Genomic DNA, 19515 nt, shown 5'->3' on the forward strand with positions numbered 1-19515 from the left:
TTCCAAAAACCCCTTGTCAAAATTTTGTTGTAGACTCTTAGATATAGTTTTATAAAGCAATAAATTACAGTCTATAACAGGTCATTCATGTTTCTTTTTCACATATAACCTAGGATTCAATTCAATTCAATTTGCATAGTGCATTTTAATAACATTACATTGCTTCAAAGAGCTTTACATTATTCCTGCCCAGTGCCAAACATTTGTAATATACAGCAAACCAGAAGCGACAACGACAAGTGAAAACTCCCTAGCAGGAAGAAATCTTGGGAGGAACCAGACTCAAAGGAGGAGCTTGTTCTCCTAGGGTCAGCAGAGGAATTTGAATGAACAAAGTCCTGATATATATATGCTCCAAACTTCAAAAGTGGTTTAAGGCCGCAGTGGTGCGGTCCAGACAGGAGGATAACTGGCAACCTGGATTTCTCTTGGAGAAAAAGACCGGTACTCATATATATTGTTCTCTTATCAATTTCATAATGAAAATACACTTTTGAAATATCATACAACACATATACATAGCCTTAAATTCATTTCAGATTCATGGTATTAACACATTTCAATTACTTGACACAATTACCAATTTCCTGAGTGAATTTCTTTACATGTTCTAACATGTTCTTTAAAAAGGACCCAGATGTTCACACTTTGAAGGAATGCTTAAATGCTCAATAATCTTTTACTACTCTAGAGGAAAAACTTGATATCTAGTGTGGAGAGAGAAAGTTTTCTTTCTTTTTTTGACTAAATAATGGCGCATTGGCATTTTTCATTAAGATGCAAGATCCAAGATATTCTGAGTGGAGTCAATGTACTCTATTTTTGTGCACAGTTTTTTAGATTCAGCTGAGACTTCTGTATGATTGAAAATGATTTCCCAGAAGCAAACCTAGACAACAGTTTGCTTTGAACAAAAATATCTATGATTTCACTGTAGTACACGTAACAATGCAATATTTTCTTCGATACCTGTTAGCTACGTTAAACTGAATCTTACCCCAGACTAACCCTATTAGAGTTCAACGGTCCAGAATGTAACTACATCTATTTTGGTGGCCAAAATGTGGATTTTGTCTGTGTGCTTGATGCGGTTTTTCCCTGTCAAATGAAAAGTCAAATAAGCAAAACATACTAATTTCTGCATAGACATGTAAAAAAATCATACAATACAACCGATTTTATAAATATACATTCCAAATCTTAACTCTAATTTTAAGTGTAATTATATTGGGTGTAGTGTGTGAGGTGGCAGAGCGTACCTGAGAGGTGCTGGAGTGCAGACTGCTCTGAACCAGAGGTCCCTCAGCTGAGCTCTGGCAAGTTCCTGGCACAGATTAAGCACTGGATATTACTAATCTTCGCTTGCACTATTAATGTCCTTGTGTGAATATTCTCCCTATGTTGTATAGGTTTCCTCCCACAGTCCAAAGTGTGTGACTGTGTGTGTACAGTTGTGGTCAAAACTTTTGAGAATGACACAAGTATTGGTTTTCACAAAGTCTGTTGTCTCAGTTTTTATGATGATAATTTGCATATACTTCAGAACGGTATGAAGAGTGAACAGATGCATAGTCCCTCTTTACAATGAAAATGAACTTAATCCCAAAAATCCCATTTCCACTGCATTTCTGCCCTGCCAGAAAATGACCTGCTGACATTATTTCAGTAATTCTCTTGTTAACCAAGGTAAGAGTGTTGACAAGGACAAGGCCGGAGATCACTCTGTCATGCTGATTGAGTTAGAATAGCAGACTGGATGCTTTACAAGGAGGTGGTGATTGAAATCATTGTTCTTCCTCTGTTAACCATGCTTACCTGTAAGGAAACATGTGCAGTCATCACTGCTTTACACAATAAAGGCTTCACAAGCAAGAATATTGCTGCACCTAAATCAACCATTTATCGGATCATCAAGAACTTCAATGAGAGAGGTTCAATTGTTGTGAAGAAGGCTTCAGGGCGCCCAAGAAACTACCATCGGTGCTACCATCAGTCCTGTGTCATGCCAACACTAAAGAATCCTGAGACCATTCATGTGTGGGGTTGCTTCTCAGCCAAGGGAGTGGGCTCACTCATACACAGCCATGAATACAGAATGATACCAAAATGTCCTCCAAGAACAACTTCTTCCAACCATCCAAGAACAGTTTGGTGATGAACAATGCCTTTTCCAGCATGATGGAGCACCGTGCCATAAGGCAAAAGTGATAACTAAGTGGCCTGGAGAACAAAACATCAACATTATAGGTCCATGGCCAGGCAACTCCCCAGACCTTAATCCCATTGAGAACTTGTGGTCAATCTTCAAGAGGTGGGTAGACAACCAAAAACCCACAAATTCCAGAAGTTGATTGACAGCATGCCAGGGCGAATTGCAGAGGTCTTGTAAAAGAAGGGCCAACACTGCAAATATTGACTCTTTGCATAAACTTAATGTAATTGTCAATAAAAGCCTTTGATCCTTAATTGCCCCTCGGGGATAAATAAAATTGAATTTGACACTTATGAAATGCTTGTAATTATATTTCAGTATACAATAGAAACATCTGAAAAAAGATCTACAAACACTGAAACAGCAAACTTTGTCAAAACCAATACTTGTGTCATTCTTAAAACTTTTGCCTATGACTGTATGTCTCAGTCCTGGGTTATACCGGCATTCTGTCCCTATCTTTGCACCCTCTGCTGCCTGGTATAGGATAGCTGTAGCCCTGACTTAGTGGTTGGATGATGGAGACATGCGTGGATGGATATAGGGGTGAATTATTCAATTAATATAATCCAAAAACAACAGCAATACAGCAAGGACATAGAATCATATGAAAGAACTGCATTAGTCACATAACATTGCATAATCATTTTAAAACAAACAAAAAACATGAAGCAGATAAACACTTTCAGATAAACTGCATCCTGTAGATCTGCTGAAAAACACAATCCTTTATCTAATAGTTTATATTACATTTTAAAGAAGTTTCAGCGGTAAAGGTCACTTACTTTTCTGCATGATTTTCCTCTAAACCCAACCTCTAAGTGACCCAAGCTTCCACACTGCCGAATATCAAAGTAGATTTGATACAAATTCCCAATAACATCACAACACAGTGACAGCGATGCTTTGACAGCCAAGCTGATCATGCAGCTATATTTATATTTTGTCCTAATAAGAACATACAGCTATGGGTAAGATATCAGGTGTTACATTTTATGGGGTATATGGCCTGATCCCACTTTGTCGCATGTGTAATCACTCCAGAATTTTTAATATTCCCCTGTCATCAATTGTCAGTATCATATCACCACTCTGAAGGAAAACTGTTTCACTAGAGTATAAATCCTACAACTGGATTGTATAATCAGATCCCTCGTTGCCATATATACTCTTCAGAAAAAAATAAGGTTATGCTGCCTCACCATGTTTCCCATCTGGTTTATCGAAAGTAAGGCAATGCTATTGTTGACGTAATCCTTAAAGACTGAATTTAAGAGTTAGATCTTAGCAAAGCAATGTATAACTTGCCATTATTCAGACTCTACATATTGAATGCTAATTTTAAATATCTTAATAGTATTATTAATAGTAGTTTGACGGTAACAGTGATATTCATATTGACTTATATGGCTGACATGTTTCTCTAAAGCTCTAGCTTGCAAGTCAGTGAAAATAACGAGTGCTGACAGCTATAAACAAACAGCATCAATGCAGGGACTTTGACACAAGCAATAACTAATAACTGCAATATGTCTCATACACACTATGTCTTATGAGAGAAACAGATTAAACCTGAGATTAAAATATATATATACATTAAAGGTGTGCAAAACATGTCAAAACTGGATGAATTTGTGAGTTCCTGCACATTTTCTGATGTGATGATAAAGGAAAAATATAAATGAAAGTGTTTATAAGGCATAGGAAGCACAATTTAAATTACTTAGATTCCACAACCTCTGTTGTGGTGTGACAAACCTATTCTTCATTATTCAACATGTTTATTCACCAAATTAAAGACTGGTGTGAAAGCTGCGATGTTTTATTGCTTTATCTACATAATTACTTTGACATTTTTAAAATTTCATGCCTGTGCAATTAATACAGGCAGGAAATGTCTTATAAAATGTAGAACACTGAACAGTTGCGCAGTTTCCCTGCAATGGCATGTGACATTAGGCACTCTGCTCTGCCTGTGCCAAAGCTGTTAATATGATGGCTCAGAATCAAGAGAACACATGTAGAACTGTAAAGTACAAGATACTATAATAGTTATATTATTATTGCAAAAAAATATTATCAGGAATAGTTAAATGAGCAAACAAAACTTCTTAATAATGATAACAATTTACTAAGAGAAACTGTAAAAGAATCAGAAACACAGTTATTATTTAATCCATATATAATCTACTAACAGTTTTATCAAATGCACAATTCAAAACAGGTGATTTCTTTATTTAAAAAAATCCTTATGTTTAAGAGCTAAAAATAATTTCTCTTCTCTTCGTACAGCAGTAAGGATAGCAGTTAGTGTGTCAAAGCACATGACCAAATACAGCAGGAACCTTTTGCTGAGCAACCACTCATGTCTCTATAAAAGCAGCAGCTCCAGAATCTTCTCTGAACTGTTAGGCATCCAGCACAGGTGAGTGAATCTTAATGTGATGCTGCATCCAATCCAATCCTAAATTTGGGCCATTGAGACAATTCATTATCCAGAGCACAATTATGCTTTTTTTTAAATCGGATTCTTAGTGAAAGTCCTAAATTGTTAGGTATGGGTAGTTCTCTTAATAAGTAAATGATGCCATCCTTCTGTAAAATGCAATACTACTAATGATAGCTGTGATAAGAAAATTACCAATAATGTTTTTCAGATTCCAGTCTACATACTACTCTTCTGTGTTGTCATCCAAGGAGGTAAATAACAGCTGCTCCCTTTATTAACAGCCGTGATAAAAAGGAAGAGAACAGTACAGCATGTGGCAAATCACAATCACACAATTACATCTGAGGTTAATTCAGTCAATAGACCCACCGTAGAATTATCTGCCACTCTAACTGAGCAGATCCCTAATTCATACAGGTAAACCACACAAAAGACACCAGCTGAAAATCCTTAATTTACTTGTTTCTAAAACACCATTGTCTAGTTGTAGAAACCTGAAAGTAGGAGTCATAAAATTAGTAAAATATAGTTTAATAGGAAATTTCCAGCAGAGTGCATGTAAATTTCAAAACCGGGATAACAACTACAAGACGTTACGTAACTGAAAACAAAATAAAGACATATGAGAATTCAGACCTAAAAGTCGAGGAGGGTATGATTTATAGGTGAGGAAAGACTTCTATAAGAAGAGTAAGACTAAATATTTTGTTGATTGATGAGAGGGAAAACATTCTTAAAGTTACAAATGGGTTTGACAGGATTTAGTTGAACATGACCATGCATTAGATAAGCAGGTAAAGAAAATAGATTTCAACCAGTAGTCATCTATTAAATATTAGTCTGAAAAATATATATAAATAAATCAGTTTAGTAAGTATAACTATGCTGAAGCCTACTGTCAAATATCCATTTCAAACTGCCAAACATAATCATCGACTATACAGCTAAAGCACTGAAGTTTTTTAATCTGTACTAACTTCGACCATCTTCTTCTGCAGTAAACCGCCATCATGGGGGATGGAGAAATGGAGTGTTTTGGCCCGGCGTCCATTTACCTCCGGAAGCCAGAGAAAGAGAGGATTGAAGCCCAGAGCAAACCCTTTGATGCCAAAACGGCCTATTTTGTGGCTGAACCAAAGGAGATGTACCTCAAAGGGGTTCTTCAAAGTAGAGAGGGGGGCAAAGCCACTGTTAAGACTTTGTGTGGGCAAGTAAGTACAACTGTGTACCTAACAGATTAATTACAGATCATTAGTACAAATTATTAGGCTTTTCATTTTAAAATATGTCCTACTTGAAGTATGGGAATCACTACCAGTTTTGTATATAAAGCAATTCATGTATTCATTTTTATTTAAAAGGTCTTTTTTGTGACTTTTTTGGGACAAATCTCTGTGTCTTCTTAAACCAGACCATTACAGTTAAGGAGGATGATATTCACCCCATGAACCCTCCAAAGTACGATAAAATGGAGGACATGGCCATGATGACCCACCTCAATGAGCCTGCTGTGCTGTTCAACCTCAAAGAGCGTTACGCAGCATGGATGATCTATGTAGGTTTTTACATTAAATCTGTTTTATGCGTCCTTTCATATAAAAAAGTACATGTATGAATAAATGTTTACTTTCTGTATTACAGACCTACTCTGGGCTGTTCTGTGTCACTGTGAACCCCTACAAGTGGCTCCCAGTGTACGATGCTGTTGTTGTGGCCGGCTACAGGGGCAAGAAGAGAATTGAAGCTCCTCCCCATATCTTCTCCATCTCTGACAATGCCTTTCAGTTCATGCACACAGGTATGAATAACCCAAAATGAGAATCTAATGATTTTTAGTACAATAAGCAGTCATTCGACATTGGACATTTTACATGAACAGATTTGCCAGTAATGCAATGTGTTTATTTAGGGGTGAAAACTATGCATGGTTACAAAACATAAAACAACACATTTCCTTATCATTCTTACAGATCGTGAGAACCAGTCAGTCTTGATTACGTAAGTATCTCAGTGCTATCTAACCTTAACAAAAAAAGAGCAGCTTGAAAACCAAAACGCGCATTACACCTGAGTCTATTTCCCATACTCACCCATAGTGGAGAATCCGGTGCAGGAAAGACTGTGAACACCAAACGTGTCATCCAGTATTTTGCCACAGTCGGCTCTTCAGACAAGAAAAAAGCTGAGCCTGTTCCTGGAAAAATGCAGGTGAGAGATTAAAACAAAGACTATTAATAAGGAACATATATACAGAAGCAAGAGTCTCAATGTTCCAGTGTCTCCTGTAGGGTTCCCTGGAAGATCAAATTGTTGCAGCGAACCCTCTGCTGGAGGCTTATGGTAATGCCAAGACTGTGAGGAATGACAACTCCTCTCGTTTTGTAAGTTATTTAATCAAATTTTTCCTTAAATTTCACTCCCAGAATTAGCTGCAAAATTACTGTTTTAAAGTTCTAATACTTTCATTATATTATAGGGTAAATTCATCAGAATCCATTTTGGGCCAACAGGGAAACTGGCTTCTGCTGATATTGAAACTTGTAAGTTCTCATCTACCAAATGATTTACTTCTATTTAATTCAGCACAGAAAGACAAATCAATATGTTGCAAACTCCTATTGACAGATTTGCTAGAAAAGTCAAGAGTCACTTTCCAGCTGTCAGCTGAGAGAAGCTACCACATCTTCTATCAACTTATGACAGGCCACAAACCAGAGCTGCTTGGTATGTACCGAGTGTCTGGGGTAAACTGGGGTTTTGTATCTGCAGTTTACATCTGCAAATATTTTCTTCATCTTTACAGAGGCACTTCTGATCACCACCAATCCATACGACTACCCCATGATCAGTCAAGGGGAGATTACCGTTAAAAGTATCAATGACGTTGATGAATTTATAGCCACAGATGTGAGTAAATGGTTAATGCACATCATGTTCTTCTAACCACACAGTAACAACAGCAATCTGTCTTAGCAGTATTGGAATTAAATTCATGTTTCTGTTCTGAATTATGCAGACTGCCATTGATATCTTGGGCTTTAATGCTGAGGAGAAAATAGGCATCTACAAACTGACTGGAGCAGTGATACATCATGGGAGCATGTCGTTCAAGCAGAAGCAGAGAGAGGAGCAGGCAGAACCTGATGGCACTGAGGGTAACTGATATGATAACCTCAACCATACAATAATCTACCCAGAGTTATAGATCATTAACCAAACATGTTATTCATATTTCAGTGGCCGATAAAATCGCCTACCTCATGGGCCTGAACTCAGCTGACATGCTGAAGGCTCTGTGCTACCCCAGAGTGAAGGTCGGGAATGAGTTTGTGACCAAGGGGCAGACTGTACCTCAGGTAAGGAATGCAGCGTTAACATTGTATGTATTCACTGAATATTTAATAGGTTTGGAATAATTTGCACTTACTACTGCTACAAACTTGGCACTACAAGAGTTAAATTTCATTTTAATTATATTATTAATATTATATCTCATAGAAACATTCTACTCTTTATAAACAAGGTTAACAGTGCTACTATGTTAATGTGTAAATCCATATATGAGAGTTTAGAGAAAAAATATATTCTTTTTGCAATGATTAGGTGAACAATTCCGTTAGTGCCCTCTGCAAATCAGTCTACGAGAAAATGTTCTTGTGGATGGTGATTCGCATCAATGAGATGTTGGACACCAAGCAGCAGAGACAGTACTTCATTGGTGTGCTGGATATCGCCGGCTTTGAAATCTTTGATGTGAGTGAATGTTTTCAGTGTTATCTATTATTTACAATAATGACATTCCATTTATTATTATATTATTTATTTGCTTTGTAGAATAATATGTACTGTTTTTCTCATCAGTTCAACACATTGGAGCAGCTGTGCATCAACTTCACCAATGAGAAACTACAACAGTTCTTCAACCATACCATGTTTGTGCTGGAACAAGAGGAGTACAAGAAAGAGGGGATTGATTGGGAGTTCATTGACTTTGGTATGGACTTGGCTGCCTGCATTGAGCTTATTGAGAAGGTTTGTAAAATGGACATTGATGTATGTGAATAACTTCCTCCATTATCTCATCATTAGGCATCAATAATCTGTTGTGTCTCCAACAGCCAATGGGCATCTTCTCCATCCTTGAAGAGGAGTGCATGTTCCCCAAGGCTACAGACACAAGCTTCAAAAACAAGCTGTATGACCAACATATGGGCAAAAATAACGCCTTCCAGAAGCCCAAACCTGCCAAAGGCAAAGCTGAGGCCCACTTCTCCCTGGTGCACTATGCTGGCACTGTGGATTACAACATCGCCGGCTGGCTGGACAAGAACAAGGATCCTCTGAATGAATCTGTTGTGCAACTCTACCAGAAGTCTGCACTGAAATTACTGGCCTTTTTGTATGCAACACATGGTGCAGGAGACGGTATTTATAATTTCAGATTTGTATATGTACTGTAGAAAGGATTTAGATAACAGGATCAGGAAGACTGATAATCATAATTATATATACATCAATAAATTAGATCATGATGAAAAACTTTTTATATGTAAACAGAGGGTGGTGGTGGCAAGAAGGGAGGCAAGAAGAAGGGTGGCTCCTTCCAGACTGTGTCTGCTCTGTTCAGGGTACAGTACATATTGTAATCGGTTACTGTCTGCAATATCTATACATGCCTCCATCTTATGTCAATGACATGCATCCTGTCATCCTACAGGAGAACCTGGGCAAGCTGATGACCAACCTGAGAAGCACTCACCCTCACTTTGTGCGCTGCCTGATTCCAAACGAATCAAAGACACCAGGTTTGACCAGCACTGCACATTACATCAAGTGCATAAACATCAGGATTAAAGGAGTTTCACCAGGTTTATTTAAGAAATAACATACGAGAAGGAGTGTGGTTGTACCCCAATAAATCTCGGCCTGTGGCCTGGTGCCTACGACCAAATCATAGACATGGAATACAACCGCTTGACTTTCAGTATGTTATTGCTTTTATTCAATGGTTCACTGAGTAACATTTAGAAGCGAATAGTAATTAGTCACAACAGATAATACTTTGTTGGATTACATTCCAACACAACACTGGTCACTCGCTCTCAACTACTTTGCATCATTTAAGATTAAATAATGGTTCTTAGATACATCTGTAAAGTGCAGTGATACATCTCATTTGAAATGCTTGAGGACAGGTATACTTTGGTATACCTTGAAGACAGGTATACTCTGATTACAGCATTCACCTCTTGTCTAATCGGATTTGTTGGCTGGAGTGTATAATCTGATTTTATGTATAATTCCTTTATTTCCTCCAGGTCTGATGGAGAACTTCCTGGTTATCCATCAGCTGAGGTGTAACGGTGTGCTGGAAGGTATCAGGATCTGCAGAAAGGGTTTCCCCAGCAGAATCATCTACGGTGACTTCAAGCAGAGGTCATTTCACACACTTCTCTTTCATGAATTATTCTATAAACAGAATATCTTTCTTAATTAAATATCATTGGTAAATAGATGCATAACTAATAACAGCTAAACATAAATCACAGATACAAAGTCCTGAATGCCAGTGTGATTCCGGAAGGACAGTTCATTGATAACAAGAAGGCTTCAGAGAAACTCTTGGGTTCAATAGATGTTGACCACACTCAGTACAAGTTTGGCCACACCAAGGTAAAAGGCTGAAGATACCTGTGTCGTGCTATTTCTAACACACATTACAGGATTCATAACCCTGTTATTTACCTAATATCTACTACATCTGTTACCAGGTGTTCTTCAAAGCCGGTCTGTTGGGTCAACTGGAGGAGATGCGAGATGAGAAACTGGCCTCTTTGGTCACCATGACTCAGGCCCTGTGCCGTGGTTTCCTCATGAGACGGGAGTTTGTAAAGATGATGGAGAGGAGGTAAATTGTTAAAGACATTAGAATGTTTGTACCCTGTGTCTCGTGGTTTTCTTCTGGGTACTTTTCCTCTCACAGTTCAAACACATGTAGATAGGAGAGTCTCTAAAATGCCTGCAGTGCATGACTGTGTATGTGAATTTCCATGTTGACGTGCCCTTGTATGGAGTGGCATCCCATTCTGGGTGTACCTCAGTCATGTGCCCATGCTTACCAGCCTCAAGGATCCCTAGGAAACCTTGGCTGGGAAAAGCCATAAGAAGATGCATAGATGGATGGATATGTAGCAAAATGCTGTATTGAGTAGCATGCAATTTTTAAATTCAGTTTCATTTAATTACTGTGAATTGTTGTCAGTTATTTTAGCAATTATTACAATGTGTCATTTTGAACAACAAATGGACAATCTGTACAAATTTTGTAGACCAAGTTCTCTTGTGCTCTTGCTTCAGAGAGTCCATTTACAGCATCCAATACAACATCCGCTCATTCATGAATGTTAAAACCTGGCCATGGATGAAAGTGTACTTCAAGATCAAGCCACTCCTGAAGAGCGCAGAAGCTGAGAAGGAAATGGCCAACATGAAGGAGGACTTTGAGAAGACCAAAGAAGAGCTGACGAAAGCACTGGCCAAGAAGAAGGAGCTGGAGGAGAAAATGGTTTCCCTGCTGCAGGAGAAGAATGACCTGCTGTTACAAGTGCAGTCGGTATGTAAATAATCTGATTGCAGGATAGAGATATTAAAATACTCAACCAACCATAATGACTGCTAAAAACTGTTTAGTATAGAGGAATTTTGATCTTGCAATTTGAAAAAATGGTTAATTTGTTTTACATTTAGGAAACTGAGAATCTCTCAGACGCAGAGGAGAGGTGTGAGGGACTCATCAAAAGTAAAATCCAGCTTGAAGCAAAACTCAAAGAGACAAATGAGAGGCTGGAGGATGAGGAGGAAATCAATGCTGAGTTGACTGCCAAGAAGAGGAAACTGGAGGATGAATGTTCTGAGCTAAAGAAAGACATTGATGACTTGGAGCTGACCTTGGCTAAAGTGGAGAAGGAGAAACATGCCACGGAAAACAAGGTTAATGTTAAATCATGAAAAATCTTATACATTTTGACTATTTCCTTAACTCTATGTAACCAAGTATGGAATGCTTTCCTCTCAGGTTAAAAACCTTACTGAGGAGATGGCCACTCAAGATGAGAGCATTGCCAAGCTGACCAAGGAAAAGAAAGCCCTCCAAGAGTCACACCAGCAGACCCTGGATGATCTCCAAGCAGAAGAAGACAAAGTCAACACTCTGACCAAAGCCAAGACCAAGCTTGAACAGCAAGTGGATGATGTAAGGAAAATAATCATTGTATTATGGCTCTAAATACCGAAAAATATGTTTCAGATCAATAACTTGATTTTATCTATAGCTTGAAGGCTCTTTGGAACAAGAGAAAAAGCTACGCATGGATCTTGAGAGAGCCAAGAGAAAGCTTGAGGGAGACCTGAAACTTGCCCAGGAATCTATAATGGACCTGGAGAATGATAAGCAGCAGTCAGAGGAGAAGATAAAGAAGTAAGAATATTGTTAAAATAAAACTGTGAGAAAACCTCAGTCCCTAGTTTATCCACAAGTTTAAAACTGATACTGAATACTGAGAATGTGTGATTCCTGTCCACAGGAAGGACTTTGAGACTAGCCAGCTTCTGAGCAAAATTGAGGATGAACAGACACTGGGTGCTCAGCTTCAGAAGAAGATTAAAGAGCTGCAGGTAAACTCTTGGTACTTCAAATGAACAATGTGGAGCTATCTAGTACTATGACTTACACACTGTCATGTATTTTAGGCTCGTATTGAGGAGCTGGAGGAAGAGATTGAGGCTGAACGTGCTGCCAGGGCCAAGGTTGAGAAACAGAGGGCTGATCTGTCCAGGGAACTTGAGGAGATCAGTGAGAGGCTTGAGGAAGCTGGTGGTGCAACTGCTGCTCAGATCGAGATGAACAAGAAGCGTGAGGCTGAGTTCCAGAAGCTGCGGCGTGATCTTGAAGAGTCCACCCTGCAGCATGAGGCTACAGCTGCTGCCCTCCGTAAGAAGCAGGCTGACAGTGTAGCAGAGCTGGGAGAACAAATCGACAACCTTCAGCGTGTCAAGCAGAAGCTGGAGAAGGAGAAGAGTGAATACAAAATGGAAATCGATGACCTGAGCAGCAACATGGAGGCTGTTGCAAAATCAAAGGTATGAGGAAACTAGGATGTTTGAGGCGATTAAAGCCGATTTGTGGACATCATACTTCTTTACAAAAAAAATAAATTAAATTCTGACAGGCCAACCTGGAGAAAATGTGCCGCACCCTTGAAGATCAACTAAGTGAACTTAAGTCAAAGAGTGATGAAAATATTCGTCAGTTGAATGATATGAGTGCACAGAGAGCAAGACTCCAGACAGAGAATGGTAAGTAAAATACAGACTACTTTTATGCAATAAATATCAAGAGAAGTGCAACATAATATGATTTTGTTTCACTTCTTTAGGTGAATTTGGTCGTCAGCTTGAGGAGAAAGAAGCTCTTGTTTCCCAGCTGACTAGAGGTAAACAGGCCTACACACAGCAGATTGAGGAGCTCAAGAGGCATGTTGAAGAGGAAGTCAAGGTAACTAGAACTGTAGTTCAAAATATCAACGAGTATGATACATGTTTTCATGTCAATATTGATTTAGAGCAATATCATCTCTATGGTATACATAATATTTTCAAACAGTGGAAGATGAATGTCTTTTTGTGACCCGTTCTCGTTCACTTTGTTCCTCCTTCAAAAACATGCAACAAGAATGAATTGGAGTGTCTGAATTGACTGTATGTCTGACTGAGTGTGCACCTGACAGTGACTGGGTGGTCGGTTCTTGTCACCCACCAATTGCAATGCATATATTATTGATATTACTGATAGTGACAGCCCTAGAAACATAGTCAAACTGTTTTTTCTTTTTTCATTCATAGGCCAAGAATGCTCTGGCCCACGCTGTGCAATCAGCTCGCCATGACTGTGACCTCCTCAGAGAGCAATATGAGGAGGAGCAGGAGGCCAAGGCTGAACTGCAGCGTGGAATGTCCAAGGCTAACAGTGAGGTGGCTCAGTGGAGGACCAAATATGAGACTGATGCCATCCAGCGTACTGAGGAGCTTGAGGAGGCCAAGTAACTACACTGATTCTACAGTATATATTCACTTAACTGCATAAATTTATGTAAAGATAATTCCAGTGAAACTAAAATTTCACTCTCCACAGGAAAAAGCTTGCTCAGCGTCTGCAGGATGCAGAGGAATCTATTGAGGCTGTCAATGCCAAATGTGCTTCTCTGGAGAAGACCAAACAGAGACTGCAGGGTGAGGTGGAGGACCTCATGATCGATGTAGAGAGGGCAAACTCTTTGGCTGCTAATCTGGATAAGAAGCAGAGAAACTTTGACAAGGTAAAGAAATATATTGAGAGAATTCCTGGCCAGTTTGCCAGCATAGACATGAAGGAGAAATTTACTTCTAATGCTAACTACCTGCCTTCATCTTGATTTTGTGTTCAATATTTTCTAGGTCCTGGCAGAATGGAAACAGAAGTGTGAGGAAAGTCAGGCAGAGCTGGAAGGGGCTCAGAAAGAGGCTCGTTCTCTCAGTACTGAACTGTTCAAGATGAAGAACTCCTATGAGGAAACTCTGGACCACCTGGAGACCATGAAGAGAGAGAACAAGAACCTGCAGCGTATGTTTCCATATTGATTCTGATAGATTCAAACTCCATTAATATTACATTCATTATACCCTATTACTAAACAATATTAATTAGATTCATTTCCTTCCATAATAATACCTATTTATTCACTCTTCAGAGGAGATCTCAGACCTGACTGAACAAATCGGTGAGACTGGAAAGACCATCCATGAGCTTGAGAAGGCCAAGAAGACTGTAGAGACAGAAAAGTCAGAAATCCAGACTGCTCTAGAGGAAGCTGAGGTAATTACACCCAGGGGGGGGCAAAAAGGTGTGTGGGGGGGAGTTACACCCATTCCTAGGGCCCCTGGCTGACCAGGTCCCTAAAAATTTTCAAACATAATTGGATTGGTCTGGGTTGGGGGCCCAATACAACACGCTTTATGGGGCACAAAATCTCCAGCAGTACCCTGATCACACCCATAAAACAGCAACACCACATAAAATAATGCTGAGATACATTGGGCATTACATGCATCTTTTTATCATTTATTTTCACAGGGTACACTGGAGCATGAGGAGTCTAAGATCCTACGTGTCCAGCTGGAGCTCAACCAGGTCAAGGGTGAAATTGACAGGAAGCTGGCTGAGAAAGATGAGGAGATGGAGCAGATCAAGAGGAACAGCCAGAGGGTCATTGATTCCATGCAGACCACTTTGGATGCAGAAGTCAGGAGCAGAAATGATGCTCTGAGGGTCAAGAAGAAGATGGAGGGAGACCTCAATGAAATGGAGATTCAGCTCAGCCATGCCAACCGTCAGGCTGCTGAGGCCCAGAAACAACTGAGAAATATCCAGGGACAGCTTAAGGTATGTATACAGTTATCCTGACAATAAAAGGGGAGAGTGTATCTCTGAATAAGAAGATAATGGAAGATGTGTTATCCTAAAGGATGCCCAACTGCATCTTGATGAAGCAGTCAGGGGACAGGAGGACATGAAGGAGCAGGTTGCCATGGTGGAGCGCAGGAACACTCTGATGCTGGCTGAGACAGAGGAGCTGAGGGCTGCTCTGGAGCAGACAGAGAGAGGCCGCAAAGTGGCCGAGCAGGAGCTGGTTGATGCCAGTGAGCGTGTTGGACTGCTGCACTCCCAGGTATGTTTGAAACGTCAAAAGTTATGCATGATCTCCTGCTCCATTGCTCCAATTGAATGTATTTGTTATAATAATGAAAATACATCAATGCAGGGTTCCCCCAATTCTGGCAGAATAATTTTCCATGACTTTTCCTAAACTTTTCCAGTACCATAAGAAAATTTTCCAAAACCCACAACTTTGCTTTGATGATCATGCAGTTTCAGATAATAATATTTCAATTTCCGGTATAATAATAGTCAATCTGCTTACCAAATAAACACAGATGGTGGACAACCTTCACCAATGTGCAAATAATTCAATTATTAAGAAAATATTAAAATAATTATACATACCTTATGATTGGTAGAGGCAAATGGAGTCAAAGACAGGAAACTGTGATCAATAAAATTCAAATACGTGCAAAAAAATAAATAAATAAAACAATAAAAACTGGATTAGTGAGCAAAAAAGCAGCGATCTGAAATACACGAAATCTGTGCGGAAACGGATGTTTACCAAGGTAGTTAACTACTGATTTCCAGTCACATATTTCCGTTAATGCATATGCATATATATTAACGAAGCGGGAAACAAAAATGAACAAGGCTAGTTTCCAAAACTTTTCCTCTCTATCCAACAATTCCAAAACTTATCCAGGGCCTGGAAAAATTATTTCAAAATTCCAAAATTTTTCTAGGTTTTCCATGACCCGTCAATGTCTTTCAGAATACCAGCCTGATTAACACCAAGAAGAAGCTTGAAGGTGACCTTGTTCAGGTCCAGGGTGAGGTGGACGATGCCATTCAGGAAGCCAGAAATGCAGAGGAGAAGGCCAAGAAGGCCATTACTGATGTGAGTCACGTATTAAAACAAAAATTACTTTGAGATCGTAAAACAGTAGAATATCCAGGACCAACATCATTCGTATAAACAAAAATTGCGAATGAACCTTTCAGGCTGCCATGATGGCAGAGGAGCTGAAGAAGGAGCAGGACACCAGCGCCCACCTGGAGAGGATGAAGAAGAACCTCGAGGTCACAGTGAAGGACCTGCAGCACCGTCTGGATGAAGCTGAGAGCCTGGCCATGAAGGGTGGAAAGAAACAGCTCCAGAAACTGGAAGCCAGGGTGAGCAGTACAACTGATAAACTGTGTTTATGAGAAGGCTACTAATCTCTTATCATTTGGTAACTTTAAAGTGAAAAAAATGGATGGACTTACATTATCCATATTTTGTATATTATTAGCATATTACTGCCTTACCATTTGACAAATGTTTGAGAAAGCCACAGGAAAAAAAATCAAAATTTTTACATTTAAGGTACGCGAGCTGGAATCTGAGGTTGAAGCTGAACAGAGACGTGGAGCCGATGCTGTCAAAGGTGTCCGAAAATACGAGAGGAGGGTGAAGGAGCTTACCTACCAGGTAGATTTTACAAAATGTTTCAATAAATGTTTATGATAATGTTTACAGAAACATGGCAAAAATTAAAGTGAGGACTGCAGGTATCTAATAATCTATACTTACTGTAGACTGAGGAGGACAAGAAGAATGTGAACAGACTGCAGGATCTGGTGGACAAGCTGCAGCTGAAAGTGAAGTCCTACAAGAGACAGGCTGAGGAAGCTGTAAGTATCATTTCCTATATACAGTAAGATTCTAATTTCCTAATTCCAGAGATGAGCCATAACATGATTTCCACACAATTTGCATTAAACTCATTCTGACCATTGTCAAGCCCTGCCAAGCTGATCCTTCTGTTTTGAGCCACGTCTATTCCGCATCTGTCTTACTTCTCATTTCTACCCTACTGTGATTCACTACAACTGTCTCTCGTTGTGCTCCCTTGTTAGTCACTGTTATAAGTGCCTCCCAGTCCTGTGCTCCCCAAGCCTGACATTGACGTTTCTATCTCTGTTAGTTTAGTTTAGTTGTGAGTCCCAGTTTTGAGCTTCCCTGTCTTTTGATTTAGACTAAACCCATCTTGTTTTTGCCCTGATCCCTATTCCTGTGTCCTTTGTCCCGTCCGACACAACACTGATTATCTGATGAAATATTATGACTGTATGAACTGCATATTGAAGCAAGAGATTATCTTTAAAATGTTTTACATTTTGAGTCTTTAAAGAGTAGAATTTATTTATATCTTCAACAGTGCCAATTTCTAATATTTCCCAAAAATTCTTTACCTATAAAAAATTAAGAATATGGTCCAGATAATGGTGAAATTCTCAACATGAATTATCTGTAAATCGATCTATGAAAATGCCAACTTGAACTGATGAGGTCTTTGATTGCTGCACAGGAGGAGCAGGCCAACACTCACCTGTCCAGGTTCAGGAAGGTGCAGCATGAGATGGAGGAAGCCCAGGAGCGTGCCGACATCGCTGAGTCTCAGGTCAACAAGCTGAGAGTCAAGAGCCGTGAAGCTGGAAAGGTATAATAAGCTCCAGTCATGCCTATCACACTGCACCCAATGGTTAATGATGTCAGGTAAAAGGCAACGTACGTCCGGGATGGATATCCGTCTGCCACACTGACTATCAGCAATTTAGAGACATCAATCCACCTAATGACTGGACCCACAGACACTGGGAGGACCTATAAACTTCATACATACAGTGAGGGGAGGGATTTAAACCCTGGAGGCGGGAGGCTACAGTGCTCATGGACTGTGCTAACTCCACATACTCTATATCATTATAATACTGAATATATTAGAGAGGTATTTACCAGAGATTTTTAACTTTTACTGCATAATAAATTGTGTTACTATAACTGTGAAAGCAAATATAAAGAATCGAAAGCATTCTAACTGGTTTTCTTATTTCTTTTAAGGGCAAGGAGGCCGAATGAGGGATGAAAACAACATGAGACAAAGTAACGAGAAACCATATAATATGACTTTCTTGTGAATTGTCCTTCTGCAAAAAATTGTCAATAAAGTTACTTATTCATGTCTGCAAAAAACCTGGTAATTTTTTTCATTAATATGTCTATGCATCAGTTTTATTACACTGAAATCGATCATTAATACTCTACAGATCTTAAAGCACTGTCAGACTATTTTAAAAGCAACTAAAATTTTTATGGCATTGTGTGGCATTAATATGTGTATGACATTAATTTCTCTCCCAAAATTTTACAAAAGACCACATTTCCAATAGCACTAAAACAGGTAAAATGTCATGGAAATGGCTTTTGAATCATACAGATTTCCAAAAACCCCTTGTCAAAATTTTGTTGTAGACTCTTAGATATAGTTTTATAAAGCAATAAATTACAGTCTATAACAGGTCATTCATGTTTCTTTTTCACATATAACCTAGGATTCAATTCAATTCAATTTGCATAGTGCATTTTAATAACATTACATTGCTTCAAAGAGCTTTACATTATTCCTGCCCAGTGCCAAACATTTGTAATATACAGCAAACCAGAAGCGACAATGACAAGTGAAAACTCCCTAGCAGGAAGAAATCTTGGGAGGAACCAGACTCAAAGGAGGAGCTTGTTCTCCTAGGGTCAGCAGAGGAATTTGAATGAACAAAGTCCTGATATATATATGCTCCAAACTTCAAAAGTGGTTTAAGGCCGCAGTGGTGCGGTCCAGACAGGAGGATAACTGGCAACCTGGATTTCTCTTGGAGAAAAAGACCGGTACTCATATATATTGTTCTCTTATCAATTTCATAATGAAAATACACTTTTGAAATATCATACAACACATATACATAGCCTTAAATTCATTTCAGATTCATGGTATTAACACATTTCAATTACTTGACACAATTACCAATTTCCTGAGTGAATTTCTTTACATGTTCTAACATGTTCTTTAAAATGGACCCAGATGTTCACACTTTGAAGGAATGCTTAAATGCTCAATAATCTTTTACTACTCTAGAGGAAAAACTTGATATCTAGTGTGGAGAGAGAAAGTTTTCTTTCTTTTTTTGACTAAATAATGGCGCATTGGCATTTTTCATTAAGATGCAAGATCCAAGATATTCTGAGTGGAGTCAATGTACTCTATTTTTGTGCACAGTTTTTTAGATTCAGCTGAGACTTCTGTACTGTATGATTGAAAATGATTTCCCAGAAGCAAA

At 39.0% G+C, this 19515-nt stretch overlaps 1 protein-coding gene across 1 annotated transcript; it reads left to right on the plus strand.

Annotated features, from left to right (window-relative positions):
* The first annotated feature begins 4820 nt into the window (after positions 1-4820).
* On the plus strand, positions 4821-18376 carry LOC140592305 (myosin heavy chain, fast skeletal muscle-like). The gene is made up of 40 exons (XM_072715608.1): positions 4821-4912; positions 5660-5872; positions 6073-6216; positions 6303-6459; positions 6632-6659; positions 6758-6869; positions 6950-7042; positions 7138-7201; positions 7287-7385; positions 7465-7568; positions 7678-7816; positions 7899-8017; positions 8265-8414; positions 8523-8693; positions 8780-9086; positions 9219-9289; positions 9379-9466; positions 9980-10097; positions 10211-10334; positions 10433-10569; positions 11019-11274; positions 11409-11651; positions 11737-11913; positions 11993-12138; positions 12245-12335; positions 12411-12800; positions 12890-13016; positions 13097-13215; positions 13563-13759; positions 13852-14035; positions 14154-14319; positions 14447-14571; positions 14830-15138; positions 15221-15424; positions 16133-16258; positions 16363-16533; positions 16727-16831; positions 16939-17034; positions 17712-17843; positions 18245-18376. Exons 2-40 carry the CDS (start codon positions 5672-5674, stop codon positions 18260-18262), a joined length of 5808 nt encoding a protein of 1935 aa, XP_072571709.1. The 5' UTR covers positions 4821-4912; positions 5660-5671; the 3' UTR covers positions 18263-18376.
* The last annotated feature ends 1139 nt before the right edge of the window (positions 18377-19515 follow it).

This window comes from Paramormyrops kingsleyae, chromosome 8 (genome assembly GCF_048594095.1).
Source record: "Paramormyrops kingsleyae isolate MSU_618 chromosome 8, PKINGS_0.4, whole genome shotgun sequence".
Taxonomy (NCBI): Eukaryota; Metazoa; Chordata; class Actinopteri; order Osteoglossiformes; family Mormyridae; genus Paramormyrops; species Paramormyrops kingsleyae.